This window comes from Stegostoma tigrinum, chromosome 3 (assembly GCF_030684315.1).
Source record: "Stegostoma tigrinum isolate sSteTig4 chromosome 3, sSteTig4.hap1, whole genome shotgun sequence".
Classification (NCBI taxonomy): Eukaryota; Metazoa; Chordata; class Chondrichthyes; order Orectolobiformes; family Stegostomatidae; genus Stegostoma; species Stegostoma tigrinum.
Window position 1 is genome coordinate 78,779,792 of NC_081356.1, and position 21,816 is coordinate 78,801,607.

Here is a 21,816-nt window from a genome sequence, read left to right on the forward strand (position 1 = left end):
GTGTATTGGCAAATTTTCCCAATTTTGGCATGTCTCCAGATATCACTGAGAACCACTTTGCAGGGTTACTGTACTGTCATATACCTAGGTGTATGATACTTTTCTTGTCTCCTGATCAGATACTTAGGTTGATGCCGAGTTGTCCATCCAGTTTTTTTTTCTTATTATACTTCTTCAAAGTAATTTGACATAGCCAAGAAACTTATTAGGCCCATTTTTAAGAGGGAAGGTTTCCTTCACTAAATGGTCCTTTGTGAACCAGCTGGGTTTTTTTCCAGAAATCTGTTTGAATATTAGTGACAATAAAACATAGTTAAGTAAATACATTTGGAATAAAAAGACAAATCCACAAACTGCCATGGCAAAATTTGAACTCAGAAACCAGATTACTAGGTTCTCAACTATGACCTCAATATTATGATCAATATGATATTAGACACACAGGTGATCAAGTAAAGATTTCCAACAGGCATATATAAATTTCAATGTTGATAAGTAATTAGCACTAATATTTGTCAATAAAACAATTTATTTTAGATGCAAGATCTCTTGGAAAATAATAGTATAAATGTATCTTCATATAAATAAATGCAGAGTTTGTACATATTTTTTATAAAACAATTGTTTTACATTTACAGCAAGTAGGAAAACTATAAAGTTGAGCAGTTACAAACTTAAATAGGAGGATGTACAAATCATAACCCTCGAAGATCAGAGGTGCTCAAATTCTCAAAAATCAAATCAAGCAGATTTGGAACAACTCAATATGATGTAGGTACTAGCCATTTGGACCTTTTACATGTAAATATAATCCAAAAATCTTGTTTAAAAAACAGTTGTACATCTTAGTACAAGTGTAGAAGGTAAATCAATAGTGCTGTTACATATTTACCATCTCGGTTTGTGATGTTCCTAGTATTATCTGACCAGGATTCCACATTCATAATTTCCCTCCTGTTCCCCTGAACCACCCTACCTGCCCCCCCAAAGAAAAAACACTTCGCAGATTTACAGTACAGGGTTCAATAAAAGGGAAGTAGTATTCAACTAACTTGACATAATCCTAAACACGTAGTAAATATGGCCCAAAGATAAATGCATATGAACTTATTGTTGCTTCTCACTCATTCTTTATGTTTCATGATTTTAACTTGATCAGAGATAGACTGGAGAGAGATGTTAAGTTTTGAATGCCACTTTGAAGATATCCACATTCAATTCATAAACTCACTTCAACTTGAATTTTGTTTAGTATTCAAGGTTCTCTTTCTTACTTCAGTCAAGAAAGGTTATGTCCCTTCCAGTGGCTCTAGGAATATCTACATTATACCATGAACAGAAACTCCTGTCTTCGATATTACGTGTAACTGGAATAAAGTGACATTTGGATGAACCATGCTCAGGGAAATAAATAATCTTCTTGTTCTTTTATCTCATATACTACTTTTAAATGATAAATTAAAAACACTTGCTTTCGCAGTAATTTACAAATATTTTAAATAATTTTATGTAAAACAATTTTCAATCTCCAGTACATATTCAACAGTTATTAAAATGAAAACAGAACTGAAACATGGTTATATGTATCCATCTTTAAATGATACAAACGAAGTATACTCTGCATATCATAATTAGTTTTGATAAATCAATTGGGAAAGCACCTGTAATAAGTAATATTTTGGGTCATGATACCCCAATAATTCTATTCTATAAGCTTTAATCCTCCTGATTACAAGAACAATCTGTAAGGCTTGTGAAATAAACTAACACTTTCCTTACAATGGTTGTAACATTGTCCTAAACTTATGCACAAATACATGTTTAAATTATAAGACAGGACAAATGTGACATAATCAGAACTTTATTCCTCTCTGGAGGAAATGGAGATATGCTTGAGTTTGGTATTGAAGAACAGGGTCTTCGGTATATCTTATTTTTAAAAAGAAATTACTAAATTTATATAAAACTGTAACTGAAGATTCATGTTTATTTGTGAATGTTAACTTCTTCAAAACTGTATTTGAATAGAAGGTGGAAGCACCAGTCTGCCATAACATTTGGATATAAACACCAATTTGTCATAGGTACATCTTTTGCAGCAGGCCTCTACTATAGTGGCCAATTGTCTAGCAATCCATTCCAAGTGCTCGAGAAGTATGATGTATTAATGTTATTTTTGATTTAATTTTGTTGATGAAAGGTCAAATGTTGGTTTCATAGCGGAGAATTCTGTGAACCACTTCAAGTGACTGTCAAATTCTTTTTCATCTTCAGTGTTTGAAATTGAAAATTAACTGCAACGTGAAATAACACAAAGCAAAGGCAAAGAATTATCCTATTCTATTCATTCCTTCTGCAGCATTTGAAACACAGTACATAATGATTTATATAATTGCTGTTTATGGTAGCTTGCCAGGCATAAACTGGATTTGTGTTTCCTACTAATAACATTTCTTATTGGCGAAAAAGCATTTTGGAACATCCTGAGATCATGAAAGCTAAGATAAAGCACAAGATTTTCTTTATTCTATTAAATAAGGTGTAACAGTTTCACAAGGAACTCAGACTCTAATCAAAAATCATTGTTACTACAAGTTTTCATTCTTTGGGAAGCATTTAGAAGCTTAGCAGATTTTGATCTATTGCAAAATAAAAGCAGTTATATTATATTATGACAGAGTAGTCATTCAGAATAGAAATGACTGTTCAGCCAGGTGTGACAAGTCCAAAAAGGTTAGATAATTATGGGAGGGATAGTAGGACCCGCAGATGCTGGAGAATCTCAGATAACAAGGTGTACAGCTGGATGAATACAGCAGGCCAAGTAGCATCCGAGGAGCAGGAAGGCTGACATTGCGGGCCTAGACACTTCTTCAGAAGAAGGGTGCATGTAGGCCAAAATGTCAGCCTTGCTGCTCCTCTGATGCTGCTTGGCCTGCTGTGTTCATCCAGCTCTATATCTTGTTATCTTAGATAATTATGGCTTTATTTTGTTTGATCATCTCCAATATCCTGATTGATGGAAAGATTGTATGTGGTTATCAGTTTCTCAAAGATATTAAAATAAGAAGAGTCCACTGAAGAGACATTCCAATGCGGGTGAATTTAGTTTAAACAATAAATCCAACTAAGTGATTTTCCTCAATCATTTGTAATTTGTATAATCATTGCCTATGTGAAACTATGACTGCATCTGGCCAGCATTAATTACCCAGTCTTGTTGCCCCTGAGAGGAGTGATGGTACTGAGCTTCCTTCTTGAACTACTGCATGTCAATTCACAAATAATAGGTTTCCAATTAATGGAAGTAATAGAAACCTGCAGAAAGTAGCAATGCCAAAACGTGCGATGGACTCATCAAAATCTTTTGCGATATTAGCCTCTGGAACTAAACAAAAGTATGTAATTTCAGAAATAAATACCTGAAATATGAGTTGAATTTAAAGCTCCCAAATCAGAGTGCAAGTTTTAATTTCTGGAGCTCTAACTCATGCAAGATCAGGCAATAAGATGCAAGTTCTCCAAATATACCTTAAAAATACTTGTAAATATACAGTTTGACTGATCCACTTATCAAAAAGTGAAAATGATTTGCAATTTTCAGAGAGCTATTGTCAAGAGAAAATGATGGAAAGAAGGGCTATGTGGATGCACACTCAATTTTCCCATACAAACAACAGTACCCTTGGTTTTTCCACTTCTGTGATTATTTAGCCATAATATGCAGAATTAGTAAATTAAATCAATAATTTAAAAACTTTCTATTAATTAAACCAATGTGATCAGCTCCTAATTGACTGATGTTCAACAATATCAAATTATTTTGGTTCGAAACAAAATAAATATCCAAACCCAATAGCACCTGCTATGGTAACTGGTACTGTTCTGGTAAAATGATTAATTGAAGTGTTATGAACAATTACATTTGTCTCTTAAACAAAGTAATGAAAAATACCAAGGAGTATTTACCTATACCTCATTTTTAACCACAAAGTAGCCCCATTCTGTAAGCACATAATATGGACCGGTTAATATTAAATGGTGGATGGGATACAATACTTTAGTCTTCCAAAAAAAAATTGATTAATAAAATATAAACTTAGTCCAAAGAGATCAGAGACATTTTTGCAGTTATTTGTTCCCTGATTCTACAGTGGTACATGAAACACCTTGGGCTGAATCTTCGGTTTTTTTGTCCATGTCTGAGTTGCATCAAGTTATTGAAGGGCTTTTCACCATGAGACCAAGCGAGAGTTTTATGACCACATCTTAAAATTACATTAACTACCACCTTTATGGCATCCATTACATCTGGTTCCAGACCCAAGCCACCACATGCTGTGACCAGAAAAACCTGCCAGTCAGCATATATTCCAGAATTCGCTGACAAACCTTGTGCCTGGAAAAACTGCCTGTACTGTCAGTTCAGAGCTACACAACAGAGTTCCTGATTTGTCCTGGACATGGCAAATGGGTGTGGAAATTGGAATTCTACTTTATGGGCAAGGATGTGGAAGTCCTGCTGGTAGGGTGGTGCATACACATTTCCCTCTTTCCCAAGGACTAGCGTTTATGGCCATAATGCCAGACCATGCCAGCAAGATGCAAGGTTGCTGGGTTAAAGCAGGCTCAACCATCTGGAGGAATTCACAGTAATGTAAAAAGGAGGTAAATGACCTTCTCCACCACACCAGTGTAATTGTCACCATTTTCTCTTTGCAACGTCACACACATTATTTTGATGACTGCAATCATCTCCCACTAAGGCTCATCTCTACCACTCTCACTAATGGCTGCAAAATCTTCCCTCACTTGCTGACACCCACCCCAAACCTTGACAACACTAACCCAGCATGCCTTCGATGCTGCTAATCGCTCACTTGGGATATCTTCCTATCTGTACCAAAAGTAGCAGCTGTGTCACCCATTTTTATCCCCTTTAATACCAACCTCTCTCTCATTCCAGGAGGAAATCAGCCCATAATAAGTTAGAGTCAAAACAGGTGGTGAGCTACCCAACATTTCGCTCCTCCTTTGGAACAAGTGGCGAGCTGAATTTGCCAGGTACCCACGTTCATTTCCATGTTGAAATTTCTTGATATCTAGCTTGTTTGGCACATTTGGTAAGCTAGGAAGCCAAATATTAATGAAACTAGCTGTACCATTAATAATACACATAACAAGAAACAATTCCCCTTCAATGGGAACTCATTGCTTCCTCGCAAGAAACTAGCCATACTCCTTGTCAAAACAGAAATGGAGTGAGATTGGCTTTGCTGGACTTCGCATCTGATTCTGTCACAAATCTTGCTACAGCCCACATCACTTCGACCCTAACAATTCCAGTCTTCAACATAAGAATTAATTTGCACTAAACTTACCTTGACAATGGTAGTACAGCAGCTTCATGTGTTATGAAAATAGTTTAACATGTTTGATAGAACGTATATGAATTTTCATGAATTTCAATAGAACATTAACGATGGTGAAAAGTTAGTATTTCCCAGCAGCATCTATTAATCTCTAAATTTTTTGCTGCACAATTTTGTGCCTGTTTGATACAACATAATGGTCACACATAGCCACTTGTAAAACAATTCCAAATGTCAATTTGCTGTATTTGGACCATATTTAAAAATGCATCTACCTTTAGATATGTAAATATGCTTAGGAATGGGTATGGGCTACTGTGGCCCATATTTGGTCCAGTGCCACTTCTATCATTCTTATTATATACATGGTTTCTCAAGAAATGTTAAGTCAGCGCTTTACACACACGAGAACTAGATATGTTCATACTGATTAGAAGAAAGATGTTATATCACATTTCCTAGTCTCATGTTTTAAATCTTCTGAGTCGACGTGGCAGAACTGATGAATTACATCATCAGTAGCATCAGCATATATTCTTAGAGTGATGTCTCATTTGTTTGAGGTCTAGAGTTTTCCTCCTCCAGCAACGCAATTCTCTGTTTTAGCATTCTTACTTGCGTCTCATGCCTCTCCACCATTGCCATCATTTGTGCTTCCAGTTTTTTCAATTTGTTTTGATGCTTCTTCTTCGCTTTCTCATAGGCTGCCACTAAATTACTATAATTAAAAAGAGACAAAATAATCATACTTACAATTTGCAAATTAAGATATGATTAAGTATGATTATCATCTGGCTTTGTAAGGATCATATTTATGCTGTAAGTGTATTTTCCTCGAGAACTTTTTTTCCACATTTCTAGGTTGATTACATTACTTACTACAATATGGAAGGATGCAAAAAAGTGAAAAAATAAATCTTGTGTGTTTATAAAGGGAAGACAAGATTTTTAACATATTCAAACAATATACAATTTAGCTTTTTTAAAAATGCTATACTAAGAAAGACTTGTACTTCAAAATGTTAAGTCAATAAAGCTTTACCCAACTAAAACTACAACTGAAGCTCACCAGTAAAACCATTCTTACTCATTTATTTGGTCCTGCTTCTACAACACTGTCAAATCCTAAGGTGAGATAATGCCAAATTAATTTGAAACAACCCATTATAAAAGGGAGCCAAAGTCTGTTAAATAGACTTTTCAAAATTGATTATTCACTCGATTTTCTTAACTGCTGCAAAAAATCCTAATCTGTAACTGCATTTTATAATAATATCCTTCTATAAGTAAGTTTATGAGCAATATCTCAGTGAATCCACTTTCTACTTTTGCCTGAAACTTTGCAATGTCCTCTCTCTTTTTAGAAAGGAATCATCATTTGTCATCATTGTAATTATTTTCAGCTTCTACATAATCGGAATTTAAATTTTGCTTATGTTGTTACATTGAGAAGTATTTGATTGGTGTCAGTCTTGCCTTTCCAAATAGTCGCCCTAGCATTCAAAGCTCTACCCTTCGGTTCTGAAATTTCTGAATTTTGATTCACAAAAAAGAAACAGCCACAGAGTCAACTCTTGTGCCAAGCATATGAAAATATATCTTTGGTTTAGGACAAACATCATGGGGTCGACTTTTACAAGAGATGATTTTTACATGAATTTATCTGATATTTTCTCTTAAAATTGTAGCACTGTTTGTACAAAGACAATGTTTTTCATGATACAGTTTTTGCATATATGATGCAGACTTTTATAGAAATAACAAAACTAGGAAAATAATATCACCTTTTTCACCAAACTGGAGGAGCAGCATCTCATACTGTGCTTCGAGAGCCTACAGTCTGTTGGCCTAAATGTGGATTTTACCGGTTTCAAAATCTCCCCACCCCCAGCCTCATCCCATGATCAACCCTCTCTTCTCATTCCTGCCTCCTTGACCTGATCACCATCCCACCTACCTTAACCAGCCCCACCCCTCCTCTCTCTATTTATGAACTCCCTTCCCCCTTCCCACTTCTGAAGAAGGGTCCCAACCCAAAATGTCAGCTTTCCTGTTCCTCTGATGCTGCCTGGCTTCCTATGTTCCTCCAGCTCCGGACTGTGTCATCTTTAAATAATTTCACCAACCATTTATACAAAGAAAAAAAAAATCAGAGCTTTTAATTTAAACTCATTCCACAATAATGTTGTGCAATTGGTCCATAACGATAAGAACTGGAGAAGTAGAATCTATCTTGATGGAGTTTGATTAAACTTGAAATAACAATGCAGTAGAATAAAGATACTGATGACTACTATGTATTTTGAATTCTTAGGATTTATTTTCAACATTAAGACTTTTTTCCTATCTTGTCTTGGCATCAACTGGGTAGAAAATAAACTGAATTAAATCTGGTCAAAATACAGAAGCTAATTTCCTGGTGCACAGGACCATCTTCTTTCCATCAGACCGTGACAAGACATAGGAGTATTCAATGACTAACAGGACATCAGGAAGGTTAGAGGAACCAAGTGCTCTTAGACTGCTTGTGCACAGATTCCTGAAGGTGGCAGAACATGTTAATAGCATGGTTAAGGCAGCATGCTGCATGCTTTCTTTATCAGTCATGGCATAGATTATAAGGGTAGGGAAGTCAGGTTGCAGTTGTTCAAAACTTTGGCTAGGCCACAGGTGGAGTAATCTTGTGTAGTTCTGGTATTGGCTCAACAGGAGGGACGTGATGCACTGGAAGAGGTACAAAGGAGATTCACCAGTTTGGTAAATAAAAATTGAAAGAACTGCAGATGCTGTAAATCAAGAACAAAAACAGAAGTTTCTGGAAAAGCTCAGCAGGTCTGGCAGCATCTGTGAAGAAAAGATCAGAGTCAACATTTCAGGTCCAGTGACCCTCCCTCAGAACAGTTCTGAATAAGACCCCAAACTTAACTCTGATCTTTTTTTAATGAATGCTACCAGGCCTGCTGAGCTTTTCCAGCAAAATCTGCTTTTGTTTACCAGGATGATGTCTGGGATAAAACATTTCAGCAAGGAGAGAGGCTGGACATGGTCGGGTTGTTTCCTTTGTTGCAGAGAAGTTGGAGGGATTAGAGGTCATCGAGTCATAGAGATGTGCTGCAAGGAAACAGACCCTTCGGTCAAACTCGTTCATGCCAACCAGATATCCTAAATTAATCTAGTCCCATTTACCGGGAATTGGCCCATATCCCCCAAGACCCTTCCTATTCATATAGGCATCCAGATGCCTTTTAAATGTTATTATTGTAGCAGCCTTCACCACTTCATCTGGCAACTCATTCCACACACGCACCATCTTCTGCATGGAAAAGCTGCCCCTTGGATCCCTTTTAAATCTTTACCCTCTCATTTTAAACCTATGCCCTCTTGTTTAGACTTGTCCACCCCAGGGAAAAAACCTTGGCTACTTACCCTATCCACATCCTTCATGATTTTAGAAACCTCTATAAGGTCACCCCTCAGCCTCCAATGTTCCAGGGAAAATAGCCCCAGCCTATTGAGCCTCTCCCTTTAGTTCAAGCCCTCCAACCCTGGCAACATATTTGTAAATCTTTTCTGAACCCTTCCAAGTTTCAAAACACCCTTCCAATAGCAGGGAGACCAGAACTGTATGCAGTATTCCAAAACTGGCCTGACCAATGTCATGTACAGTCGCAACATTATTTGAACGGTAAAAAAATTGCAGAATGCTAACGTGCAGAGGGACTTGGGTATTCTTGTGCATGAATCACAGAAGGTTTGTTTGCAGGTGCAACAGACAATTGAGAGGCAAATGGAATTTCGTCCTTCATTGCTGGAGGGATTGACTTTAAAACCTGGGAGGTAATGTTACAGCTGTTGAGGGTGCTCTTGAGGCCACACCCAGGGCCACACCCAGACTACTGCATGCAGCTTCGGTCTTCTTACTTGAGAAAGGTTGCACTAGCACTGGAGGGGGTGCAGAGGAGATTCACTAAGTAGATTCTGGAGTTCAGAGGATTGGCTTATAAGGAAAGATTGAGTAGACTGGAGTTATATTTTTTGGAATTCAGAAGAATGAGGGGATAAACACAAACTTCTGATGAGAATAGATGAGACAGAGGCAGAGAGGATGTTTCCACTGGCAGGTGAAGCTAGGACAAGAGGGCATACTCTCAAAATTAGAGGGAGCAAGTTGAGGACCAAATTGAGTAGGAACTTCTGCACCCAAATGGTTGTGAATTTGTGGAATTCCCTGCCCAGTGAAGTACTTGAGGCTTCCTCACTGAATGTTTTTAAAGGTAAGATAGATTTTTTTTGAATAGGAAGAGAATTAAGAGTTGTGATGAAAGGCTGGGTAAGTGGAGCAGAGGCCAGAAATAGGTTAGCCATGACTTACTGAACAGCAGAGCAGGCTCGAAGGGCAAGATAGCCCACACCTGCTCCTGGTTCTTATTAACATAACCTACCAATTCCTATACTCAATGCATTGATCACTATTGGTAAGCATACCAAATGCCTTTTTAACTGTCCTATCTCCCTATGACTCTACTTTCAAGAATTATGAATCTGCACTCCAAGGTTTCTTTGTTCAGCAACACTCCCCAGGCGCATAAGACTATGAGAAGCATGGACAGCATGAATTGAAAGCAGCTATTTCCCTCAAAGGATTAATAACAAGAGGGCATAATATTCATGTGAAAGGAGGAGGAAACGATTTTCACCCAGAGGGTCTTAAGGGTCTAGAGTGGGAAGCCTCAACCTTTAAAAAGTACTTGGATGAGCAATTGAAGTGTCATAACATTCAAGGCTATGGACCTACTGTGAAGAAGTGGGACAAGTGTGGGTGGTTTGTATTTTCAGCAATTACAGACTCAATAAGCCAAACAGCCTCTCCTGTACTGTATAATTTTATAATTCTATGCATTAAGATCAGAGCGCTAAGTCCCAATGTGATAGATCGTTCTCCCTCCCCACCCTAAACTTTTTAAAAAAAACTCTCCTCCACTTTAATTCCTAGTGCATAGTGTGGAACTAAGTCATGCAGATGAGAAAGTTCAAGGTCCTATTGGTAGCCTGTGCTGAATTAATTGATCACAGCCGTGACAACAGTTAGGATGCTACAAGTGAATTCAGCACTCTAGGAAGAAAGGGCAGGGAGAAGCAAATTAGCCAGATTTGTTTCTCTTGATAGAGATCTTAACTACCAGAAAACGTCTAGATGTCACATATGAATCAGAGCATGCTTGGCCAAATATTGTGAAGACATCAATCATCTCAGCTGATACATTGTAAAAATGCCACATAGAAAATGTTCCAGAGAGTTAATCATAACAGAACAATATACAGTGAAGTGATGAAAAAGAAAAAAAATGTATTTTTGTTTTAGAAATTAACCCTATTATAGGAAGGATATTATTAAGCTAGAAAGAGTTCAGAAGAGATTTACCAGGATGTTGCCAGGAATGGAGGGTTTGAATTACAAAAATAGTTTGGGTTGGTAGGGATATTTTCCACTGGAGTGTTTGAGGTTGAAAGGTGACTTTATAGAAGTTTAAAGGGGTATCGAGAATGGTGAATGGCCAGTGTCTTTTCCATGGGGTGTGGGACAGATTTCAGGACTGGGGGGCATATTTTTAGTGATAAAAGAAAGATTTTTATAGGAAGATAGAAGGTACATTTTTTTTTGTTACAGAGACTAGTTTGTTTATGGAATGAACTTCCAGAGGATGTGGTGGCTATAGGCCCAGTGACAATGTTTAAAACACATTTAGGTAAGTACGTAAATAAGACTAGTTTGGAGGGATATAGGCCAAGCACAGGCAGGTTAGTTTGGGATTGTGATTGGCATGGACTGGTTCGACCAAAGAGTCTGTTTGCATGCCGAATGACTTACTGATTCTAAATTAAAAATGACACGCTGTGGGGGACAATCAGGGATGACAAAAAGAACAAATGCTGGAATTTGAAATTAAAACGCAAAGACTAGGTTGCAACAATAGAATTACTCCTCTGGAGGACAGGAGAATTGGATTAGCAGAAAACGGTGTCTAGAAGAGATCCATGCCAGTATTAGCTCATTTATTTTAAATATGTATTATAATCTAAGAAAATGAAGATACATCAAAAAATGCAGATGCCACCAAATTTAGCAGAATAGCTGATACAGTAGTGGACTCCAGCCAAAAAAAAGGACAAACAGATCTGCAGTGTGTACATGAATGGCAAATAAAGTTTAAATTAACTAAGTATGAAATGATTAATGTTGATAGAAAGAATAAAAGATTCAAATTATTTACTGGAAGGTATGAAACTAAATAAGATAAAGCATTGAAACCTGCGAAGCTAAGTACACACCACAAAAAATAAACAGGAGCTGATAAGAAGAGTATCAGAGATAATGGGAACTGCAGATGCTGGAGATTCCAAGATAATAAAATGTGAGGCTGGATGAACACAGCAGGCCAAGCAGCATCTCAGGAGCACAAAAGCTGACGTTTCGGGCCTAGACCCTTCATCAGAGAGGGGGATGGGGGGAGGGAACTGGAATAAATAGGGAGAGAGGGGGAGGCGGACCGAAGATGGAGAGCAAAGAAGATAGGTGGAGAGGGTGTAGGTGGGGAGGTAGGGAGGGGATAGGTCAGTCCAGGGAAGACGGACAGGTCAAGGAGGTGGGATGAGGTTAGTAGGTAGCTGGGGGTGCGGCTGGGGGTGGGAGGAAGGGATGGGTGAGAGGAAGAACCGGTTAGGGAGGCAGAGACAGGTTGGACTGGTTTTGGGATGCAGTGGGTGGGGGGGAAGAGCTGGGCTGGTTGTGTGGTGCAGTGGGGGGAGGGGATGAACTGGGCTGGTTTAGGGATGCAGTGGGGGAAGGGGAGATTTTGAAACTGGTGAAGTCCACATTGATACCATATGGCTGCAGGGTTCCCAGGCGGAATATGAGTTGCTGTTCCTGCAACCTTCGGGTGGCATCATTGTGGCAGTGCAGGAGGCCCATGATGGACATGTCATCAAGAGAATGGGAGGGGGAGTGGAAATGGTTTGCGACTGGGAGGTGCAGTTGTTTGTTGCGAACTGAGCGGAGGTGTTCTGCAAAGCGGTCCCCAAGCCTCCGCTTGGTTTCCCCAATGTAGAGAAAGCCGCACCGGGTACAGTGGATGCAGTATACCACATTGGCAGATGTGCAGGTGAACCTCTGCTTAATGTGGAATGTCATCTTGGGGCCTGCCCTAACCCCATCCCAGGCCCCAAGATGACATTCCACATTAAGCAGAGGTTCACCTGCACATCTGCCAATGTGGTATACTGCATCCACTGTACCCGGTGCGGCTTTCTCTACATTGGGGAAACCAAGCGGAGGCTTGGGGACCGCTTTGCAGAACACCTCCGCTCAGTTCGCAACAAACAACTGCACCTCCCAGTCGCAAACCATTTCCACTCCCCCTCCCATTCTCTTGATGACATGTCCATCATGGGCCTCCTGCACTGCCACAATGATGCCACCCGAAGGTTGCAGGAACAGCAACTCATATTCCGCCTGGGAACCCTGCAGCCATATGGTATCAATGTGGACTTCACCAGTTTCAAAATCTCCCCTTCCCCCACTGCATCCCTAAACCAGCCCAGTTCATCCCCTCCCCCCACTGCACCACACAACCAGCCCAGCTCTTCCCCCCCACCCACTGCATCCCAAAACCAGTCCAACCTGTCTCTGCCTCCCTAACCGGTTCTTCCTCTCACCCATCCCTTCCTCCCACCCCCAGCCGCACCCCCAGCTACCTACTAACCTCATCCCACCTCCTTGACCTGTCCGTCTTCCCTGGACTGACCTATCCCCTCCCTACCTCCCCACCTACACCCTCTCCACCTATCTTCTTTGCTCTCCATCTTCGGTCCGCCTCCCCCTCTCTCCCTATTTATTCCAGTTCCCTCCCCCCATCCCCCTCTCTGATGAAGGGTCTAGGCCCGAAACGTCAGCTTTTGTGCTCCTGAGATGCTGCTTGGCCTGCTGTGTTCATCCAGCCTCACATTTTATTAGCTGATAAGAAGAGTGTCATGATTTATTTCTGGAGGGACAGGGCACAAAATGAGATGGAATTTAACGTGAATAAATGTGAGATTATCAATTTTGGTTGGAAGAATAGAAGAATAACTTAGCTAAATGGGGAGAAACTTCAAAGTGCTTCAACGTAAATGGAAAGAAACTTCAAAGTACGGAGGGATCTTTAATTCAAAGGGATCTAGGATCAAATGTGAATCACAGACAGCTGTATGCATGTATAGCAGGTAATAAAGAAGGTAAGTGGAATTTTGGCATTTATTACCAGAAGTTTAGCGTTTAAAAGTAGGGAAGTGTTACTGCAGCTGTACAAAATATTAGTGAGTGTTCCATTCAGTTTTGGTCCGCTTACTTGAAGAGGAATATGGTTGCGTTGGAGGCAGTTCTAAGGAGGTTCACTAGATTGATTCCAGGGATCAGGGGTATAGTGGTCGGAGAGATTCAGCATTACTGCCTCAGTATCAGGGATCCAGGTTCAATTCCAGCCTCTGATAACTGTCTGTGTACAGTTTGCACATTTCCATCCCCCACCCCATGCCTGCGTGGGTTTCCACCGGGTGCCCTGGTTTCCTTCCACAGTCCAAAGATGTGCAGGTTAGGTTGACTGACCATGCTAAATTGCTCATAGTATCCAGGGATGTGTAGGTTAGGTGGATTAGCCACGGGAAATGCAGGATTACAGGGATAGGGTAGGAGTGTGATTCTGGGTGGGGTGGTCTTCAGACAGTTGGTATGGACTTGTTGGTTGAATGGCCTGTTTCCTGCTGTAGGGATTCTATGATTCATGAATCCAAGAGAAGAAATTCCTCTCCATCTATCTCATATAGGTGACCCCTTATAATAAGATTACATTCTGTAGTCCCAGGCTCTCTGCAAGGTGAAACGACCTTCCAACAGCTACCCCGAAAAACATAAGAACCTTACATGTTTTAATAACATCACCTGTCAGTCTTCTAAACTCTGATGAGCACAGGTCCATTTTACTCAAGGCCTCCTCGCAAGTAAATCTGTCCATCCTTGGGATCATCTTAGTAAACCTTCTCTTGATTGTCTCTAATGCCAATAGATTTTTCCCTGGGATTGGGGGACCAAATTGTCTACAGGGTCATAGATGAGGTCTATCCAGTGCCTTGTACACTTTCAAAGCTACCCTACTTTTGTACTTCATTTCCATTGAAATCAAATCCAATATATGATCTCTTTTCTTGATTATTTAAACTTTAATGCCAGTTTTTGTGATCCATGCATAAATGTATCCAAATCCCTCTGTGCTGCAGCTCTTCTATTCTTCTTAGCAAGGCGTATAATCTCACATTTTATTCCATGTCAAGTTTTAGCCCACTCAAGTAACGTGTGCACGCACTTGCGACTGAAAGCCCTCTCAACAACCCACTGTGGCACTCTACAAGTTGTGGTTGGTCATCCTGAAAATGCTCCCCCTATTTGGAGTCTGCCTTATATTACTTAGTCAATCCTCTGTCCATGCTAACTTACCACCTCTAACACCACGGGCTGTGTTTGTTTTTTTTTCTTCATTCACAGCATGAGGGCCTCGCTGTCCAGGCAGCATTTACTGCCCATCCCTAATTGCCCAGAGGGAGGTTAAGAGTCAACCACATTGCTGTGGGTCACATGCAGGCCAAACCAAGTAAGGATGGCAGTTTCCATCCCAGAAGGGCATTAGTGAACCAGACGGACTTTTGACAATCAATGGGTTCACAGTCATCATTAGATTCTTAATTCCAGATATTTTATTGAATTCAAATTCCACCAGAATTCGAACCCAGGTCCCCAGAATGTTATTCAGGTGTCTGCATTTACAGATCAGCGATAACACCACCAGGGCGTTGCCTCCCCTGTGATCCCTTATCAAACGTCTTTTGGAAATCTAAATGTATTACAGGTACTAGCTCCCATTCATCTTTCTGACTTGTCGCCTCCTCAAAAAAATTCCAATAAATTTGTCAGACATGATTTCTATTTATGAAACCAAGCTAATTCTGATTCCCTATGGTACTTGCAACTTATTTGAACATATTGCCAATGATTGAGCTAAGTAGCCTACAGATACCACTTATTGGCTCCTCTCGTTTTGAATGAAATTGTTACATTGGCAGTTTTCCAATCTTCAGGGACTTGTCCAGGACATAACGATTCCCAGGAGATTACTACCTGTGCATTCAGCATTTCTGAAACAAATTCCTTTAATATCCTTGGATGCAATTCATCAGGTCCAGGAGACTTATCAGTCTTTAGTTCCATTAGTTTTCCCAGAACTTGTTTTCCCATCATAATTACCTTATTTATTTCCTCCCCCACTTTTGCTCGTTGATTATTTAGTGTTTTAAAAATGCCAAGGGCATCAGTTTTCACAGTAAAACTGAGTAATTTTTAAAACTCTTCCACTATTTCCTGTTTCTACGTTACTACTTCCCCATCTCATTTTCCAAGGGGCCTATGTTCATTTTGGCCTCTCTCTTCCTATCACCAATCCTACTTCCAATTAGCAAATGGTGCAGAAATATAAATAATGTGATCAATTCTTCCACCAGGAAAAGTATTATATTAAAATTATTCTTCTATTCTTTTACCAACTTACATACCTGTTTGCTCGTTTGAGGTCATTAACAAATTCGGCAGACTGCTGATGTCGCACTTCACTGCTTTTTGTCATTCGTTCTAAAGCAGTTACCAATTCTTGAACACGGGATTTTATTTTTTTCTCTCTGTGCACCAAAATACAGGAATAAACAGAACATCATGCAAATATTCATGTGATAAAGACCATTTAAGCCTTCAAAGAAGAACAGAATATTAGCTCCCCGATTAGAAGCTTCTACGTTGTCTGTTTTCCTTAATTGGTTTTCCTCACTAATTTTTTTTCTCAATGTTTATATAAATGTTCTCTTGAACAGTAATCAGTGGATAAGGCTTCAACAACTATGTATTAAAAGGTTTCACGTGCTTATAATATACAAGACGGATATTTGGCCCATCAGACTGCAATGGCTCTTCAATACCCCCTTACCTGACCACACTCAAATACCCCCTGCCCCGAACAATCCAAAATCCCCTCACACCAGCACAACCAGATCAGATCAGACTACATTTCCACCTGACCACATGCATCTACCCCAACTACCAATACACGCCTCCCCATTCAAAGATCAGACACAAGTTACTCATTATGCTGACCAGAACTGGTTTTCCCACCCACCACGAACAGACCCAACTTCCCACCCACTAACCAGACTTGACAAATCACTGGATTATCAAAACTGAACAGACCTGATTATTACTGTCACTAGCATACTGCCTACTCCTTTTAAATCTTTCCCTTCTCATCTTAAATCCATGCCCTCTAGTTTTGGACTCTCCTATCCTGGGGAAAAGACCTTAGTAATTCAGCTTATCCATGCCCCACATGATTTTACAAACCTCCATAAAAGGACACCCCTCAGCCTCCAAGGTTCCAGGAACAAAAGCTCCAGCCTGTTCAGCCTCTTCCTATAGCTCAAACCCTCCAACTCCAACAACATCCTTGGAAATCTTTTCTGAATCCTTTCAAGTTTCACAACATCTTCACAATAGCATGGAGACAAAACTGAATGTAGTATTCCCAAAAGTGGCCCAACCAATGTCCTGTACTGCCACAACATGACCTCCCAACTCCTATACATGATGCATTGACCAATAAAAGCAAGCATACCAAAATGCCTTCTTCACTACCCGGTCTACCTGTGACTCCACTTCCAAGAAACTTTGAATTAACACCCCAAAATCACATTAACAGAGTCATAGACACAGTTGCAAGGAACCAGGCCCTTCGGCCGAACTACTCCATGCTGATCAATTATCTCTAACTGAACTAGTCCCACCTGCCTGCATTTGGCCCATATCCCTCTAAACCCTTCCCATTCATGTACCTGTGCAAATGTCTTAAATTTTCTAATGGTACCCACATCCACCACATCCTCTGGCAGTTCATTCCAAATATAAATCACAATCTGTGTGAAAAAGTTGCCACTCAAGTCCCTTTTAAATAATGTTCGCTAGTTTTGAAGTCTCTCACTCTAGGGAAAAGATCTTGCCTATTCACCTTATCTATGCCCCTCATGATTTTATGTACCTCTGGGGTCACCTCTCAACCTTCTATGTTCCAGTGACAAAAGTCACAGCCTACCCAGCCTCTGCTGACATAAATCCTCCATCCTGACAACATCTTCCCTGAATCCGCTCCAATTTAATAATGCCTCCTCTAGCAGGGTGACCAGAACTGTACTCCTATAGTCAAAGGTCCGAGCAATGAAGGCCAAGGTGCCAAATGCCCTCTTAATCACCCTGTCTACCTGTTTCACAAGTTTCAAAGAGCAATGTACCTGAACCCCAGTTAAATGGCACAGCAGTTAAAAAGGACCATGCAGCTGACTCCTGCTCCTGTTTTCTGTGTTTCTATTTCAAGACTGTTTGGAGGCACTGGACATGGCAAATATTCTGGGCCCTGACAAAAAAACAGCAATAGGACCGAAGACCTGTGCTCCAGAAGTTGCTGCTCTCCAAGCCAAGTGTTCCAGTATAGCTACGACAGTGACATCTCATGGAAAAATTGTCCAGATATGTCTTGTACATTAAAAAGCAGGACAAGTCCAACCCAGCATCTCTTTGTTTAGCCAGACTCCCCGAGATCTTACCATTAAGTGTGTAATCCCTGCCCTGATTCAACATACCAAACTGCTGCACCTCACATTTATCTAGATTAAACTCCATCTGCCACTCCTCAGCCCATTTGACAAAGGTCTCGTTGTATTCCGAGGTAACCTTCTCCACTGTAAAATTGGATGACCAATGTTGGTGTCATCTGCAAACTTACTAACATACCTCTTGTATTCATATCCAAATCATTTATACAAACGACAAAAAGCAGTGGACCCAGTACCAATTATTGTGGACACCTCTGGTCAAATGCTCCAGTCTAAAATGCAACCCTCCAATGCCATTCTCTGTCACCTACACTTAAGCCAATTTTGTATCCAAATAGCGAGCTTTTTCTGTACTCTATATGATCTAACCTTGCAAAACAGTCTATCATGTGGAACACCTTGCTGAAGTCCACACAGCAATATCCATCACTCTGCCTTCAACCTTCTTTGCCGCTTCTTCAAAAGTCTCATTCCAAGTTAGTGAGATACGATGTCCCACACACAAAGCCATGGTTACTATCCTGATCAGCACTTGCCTTTCCAAATACATGTAAATCCTGTCCGTCTGAATCTCTTACAACAACTTACCCACCACCAACATCAGGCTTGTTGGTCTATTGTTCCTCTGGCTTTTCCTTCCCACCTTTCTTAAATAATGGCACGATGCTAGCCATCCTCCAGTATTTTAGCATGTCACCCAGGGCTATAGATGATGCAAATAGCTCACCAAGAGGCCAAACAATCACTTTCCAAGATCTCTCATTTCTCGAGACATAAGACAGTGCAACCTGGTATACCATCTGTACATGTGGTGCCAGCTTTTATAAATGTCCCCATGACATTCTGACCACCATTTCTCTCAACTCCTTCTCATTGTGTGTTTTTTTTAATGTATGATTCAAACGGAACATGGCAAAGCCAGCAACTGTTGAACTGAATGACTTACTCAACCATTTCACAGGTCTTTTAAAAGTCTACTACATTGCTGTACATCTGAGTCACATATAGGCAAATGTATGGACGGCAAACTTCCTCCTCAGATGGATTTTTACAATAATCAACAACGGCCATCACCAGTACCAAGAATAGATTTATGCTCCAGATATTATGCTATGAATTTAAATCTCAGCAGCTACCACGGTAGGGCTCTTCACAGCTTTAGCCTGCGTCTGTGATATATCCACTGTGCTTCCACCTACCTCTATTGCAACTGATTGCCCAATATCTAGTATAGATCGAGTCACAATTTCCTCTGGATAAATAATGCTAACAGCCAAGGTATCATCTGTGGGTTAATAAATGAAAATGAATTTGCTGTCGGCAGAAGTGTTTAACTAACTTTACTAAGTTAATGGAAATATCAAAAAAGGGCAGATGAGGGTATAACAGTTGATGTATATGGTCTCGTAAAGGGGATTTGATATTCACATAATAAGACCTATAAACAAAATTAAAGCTAAGAGGATGAAAGTAACAATCGGCAATTGGATATGAAATTGGTTAGGCAACACAAAGCAGACAGCAGTAGCAAATAATAAAGTGTAGAGCTGGATGAACACAGCAGGCAAAGAGCATCTTTGGAGCACAAAAGGGTCTCAGCCCGAAACGTCAGCTTTTGTGCTCCTAAGATGCTGCTTGGCCTGCTGTGTTCATCCAGCTCCACAATGTTATCTCGGACTCTCCAGCATCTGCAGTTCCCATTAGCTCGGAGCTGTAGCAAATGGTTGATTTGAGGATAAACAGCATAACTTCTAATCAGTACATGATATGAAACTCAAAACGTACTTAACAGTGAAGAGGATTGTAACAGACTTCAGGAGGACATAGACATATGGTATAATCAAAGAACTGTTAAGTGATTCATTCTAGCAGGATGGATAAGGGGAAATTGGAGGTGGATGTACACAGTACCTGGTGCTATGATGTTGTGGCCATTACAGAGACATGGGTTTCTCATGGGCAGGAATGGTTGCTGGATGTTCCAGGGTTTAGAACATTTAAAAAGAATAGGGAGGGGGGATAAAGAGGAGGGGGTGTAGCACTACTAATCAGAGAGGGTATCACAGCTACAGAAGCTTCCATTGTCGAGGAAGATCTGCCTACTGAGTCAGTATGGGTGGAAATTAGGAACAGCAAGGGAGTAGTCACCTCGTTAGGGGTTTACTACATGCCCCCCAATAGCAGCAGGGAGATTGAAGAAAGCGTAGGTCGACAGATTTTGGAAAAGTGTGGACGTAGTAGGGTTGCTGTAATGGGTGACTTTAACTTTCCTAATATTGATTGGAACCTTCTTCGAGCAGAAGATTTGAATGGAGCTGTTTTTGTAAGGTGTGTTCAGGAGGGTTTCCTAACGCAGTACGTTGACAGGCCGACGAGGGGAGAGGCCATTCTAGACTTGGTGCTCGGAAACGAGCCGGGGCAGGTATCAGATTTTGTGGTGGGAGAGCATTTTGGTGATAGTGACCATAACTGCCTCACATTCTACATAGCTATGGAGAAGGAGAGGATTAGGCAAAATGGGAGGATATTTAATTGGGGAAGAGGAAACTATGACGCGATTAGACACGAGTTAGGAAGCATGGACTGGGAGCAATTGTTCCATGGTAAGGGAACTATAGACATGTGGAGACTGTTTAAGGAACAGTTGTTGCGAGTGATGAGTAAATATGTCCCTCTGAGACAGGCAAGAAGGGGTAAGATAAAGGAACCTTGGATGATGAGAGCGGTGCAGCTTCTTGTGAAAAGGAAGAAGGTAGCTTACATAAGGTGGAGGAAGCTAGGGTCAAGTTCAGCTAGAGAGGATTACATGCAGGCAAGGAAGGAGCTCAAAAATGGTCTGAGGAGAGCCAGGAGGCGGCACGAGAAAGGCTTGGCAGAAGGAATCAGGGAAAACACAAAGGCATTTTACACTTACGTGAGGAATAAGAGAATGGTCAAAGAAAGAGTAGGGCCGATCAGGGATAGCATAGGGAACTTGTGTGTGGAGTCTGAGGAGGTAGGGGAAGCCCTTAATGAGTTTTTTGCTTCTGTCTTTACGAAAGAAACGAACTTTGTAGTGAATGAAACCTTTGAAGAGCAGGTGTGCATGCTGGAATGGATAGAGATAGAGGAAGCTGACGTGCTGAAAATTTTGTCAAACATTAAGATTGACAAGTCGCCAGGCCCGGACCAGATTTGTCCTCGGCTGCTTTGGGAAGCGAGAAATGAAATTGCTTCGCCACTTGTGAAGATCTTTGCATCCTCTCTCTCCACTGGAGTCGTACCTGAGGACTGGAGAGAGGCAAATGTAATTCCTCTCTTCAAGAAAGGAAATAGGGAAATCCCCGGCAATTACAGACCAGTAAGTCTCACGTCTGTCGTCTGCAAGGTGTTAGAAAGGATTCTGAGGGATAGGATTTATGACCATCTGGAGGAGCATGGCTTGATCAAATACAGTCAACACGGCTTTGTGAGGGGGAGGTCATGCTCACAAACCTTATCGAGTTTTTTGAGGATGTGACTAGAAAAGTTGATGAGGGTCGAGCTGTGGATGTGGTGTATACGGACTTCAGTAAGGCATTTGATAAGGTTCCCCATGGTAGGCTCATTCAGAAGGTCAGGAGGAATGGGATACAGGGGAACTTAGCTGCTTGGATACAGAATTGGCTGGCCAACAGAAGACAGCGAGCGGTAGTCGAAGGAAAATATTCTGCCTGGAAGTCAGCGGTGAGTG

At 40.7% G+C, this 21,816-nt stretch overlaps 1 protein-coding gene across 3 annotated transcripts in view; it reads right to left on the bottom strand.

Moving 5' to 3' along the window:
- Positions 1 to 511: 511 nt before the first annotated feature.
- mcc (MCC regulator of WNT signaling pathway) overlaps positions 512 to 21,816 on the bottom strand; it is a 166,312-nt gene continuing 145,007 nt past the window's right edge. For 2 of the 3 annotated variants that reach the window (XM_048526959.2, XM_048526961.2), the window contains 2 exons: positions 16,008 to 16,130; positions 2,922 to 6,090 (listed from right to left, as the gene is read on the bottom strand). In XM_048526959.2, coding sequence (XP_048382916.1) covers positions 5,910 to 6,090; positions 16,008 to 16,130 — 304 coding nt within the window. In that variant the 3' untranslated portion in view covers positions 2,922 to 5,909. Of the gene's footprint in view, positions 2,295 to 2,921; positions 6,091 to 16,007; positions 16,131 to 21,816 lie in introns of those variants that run through there. The other variant, XM_048526960.1, reaches the window with a different exon arrangement.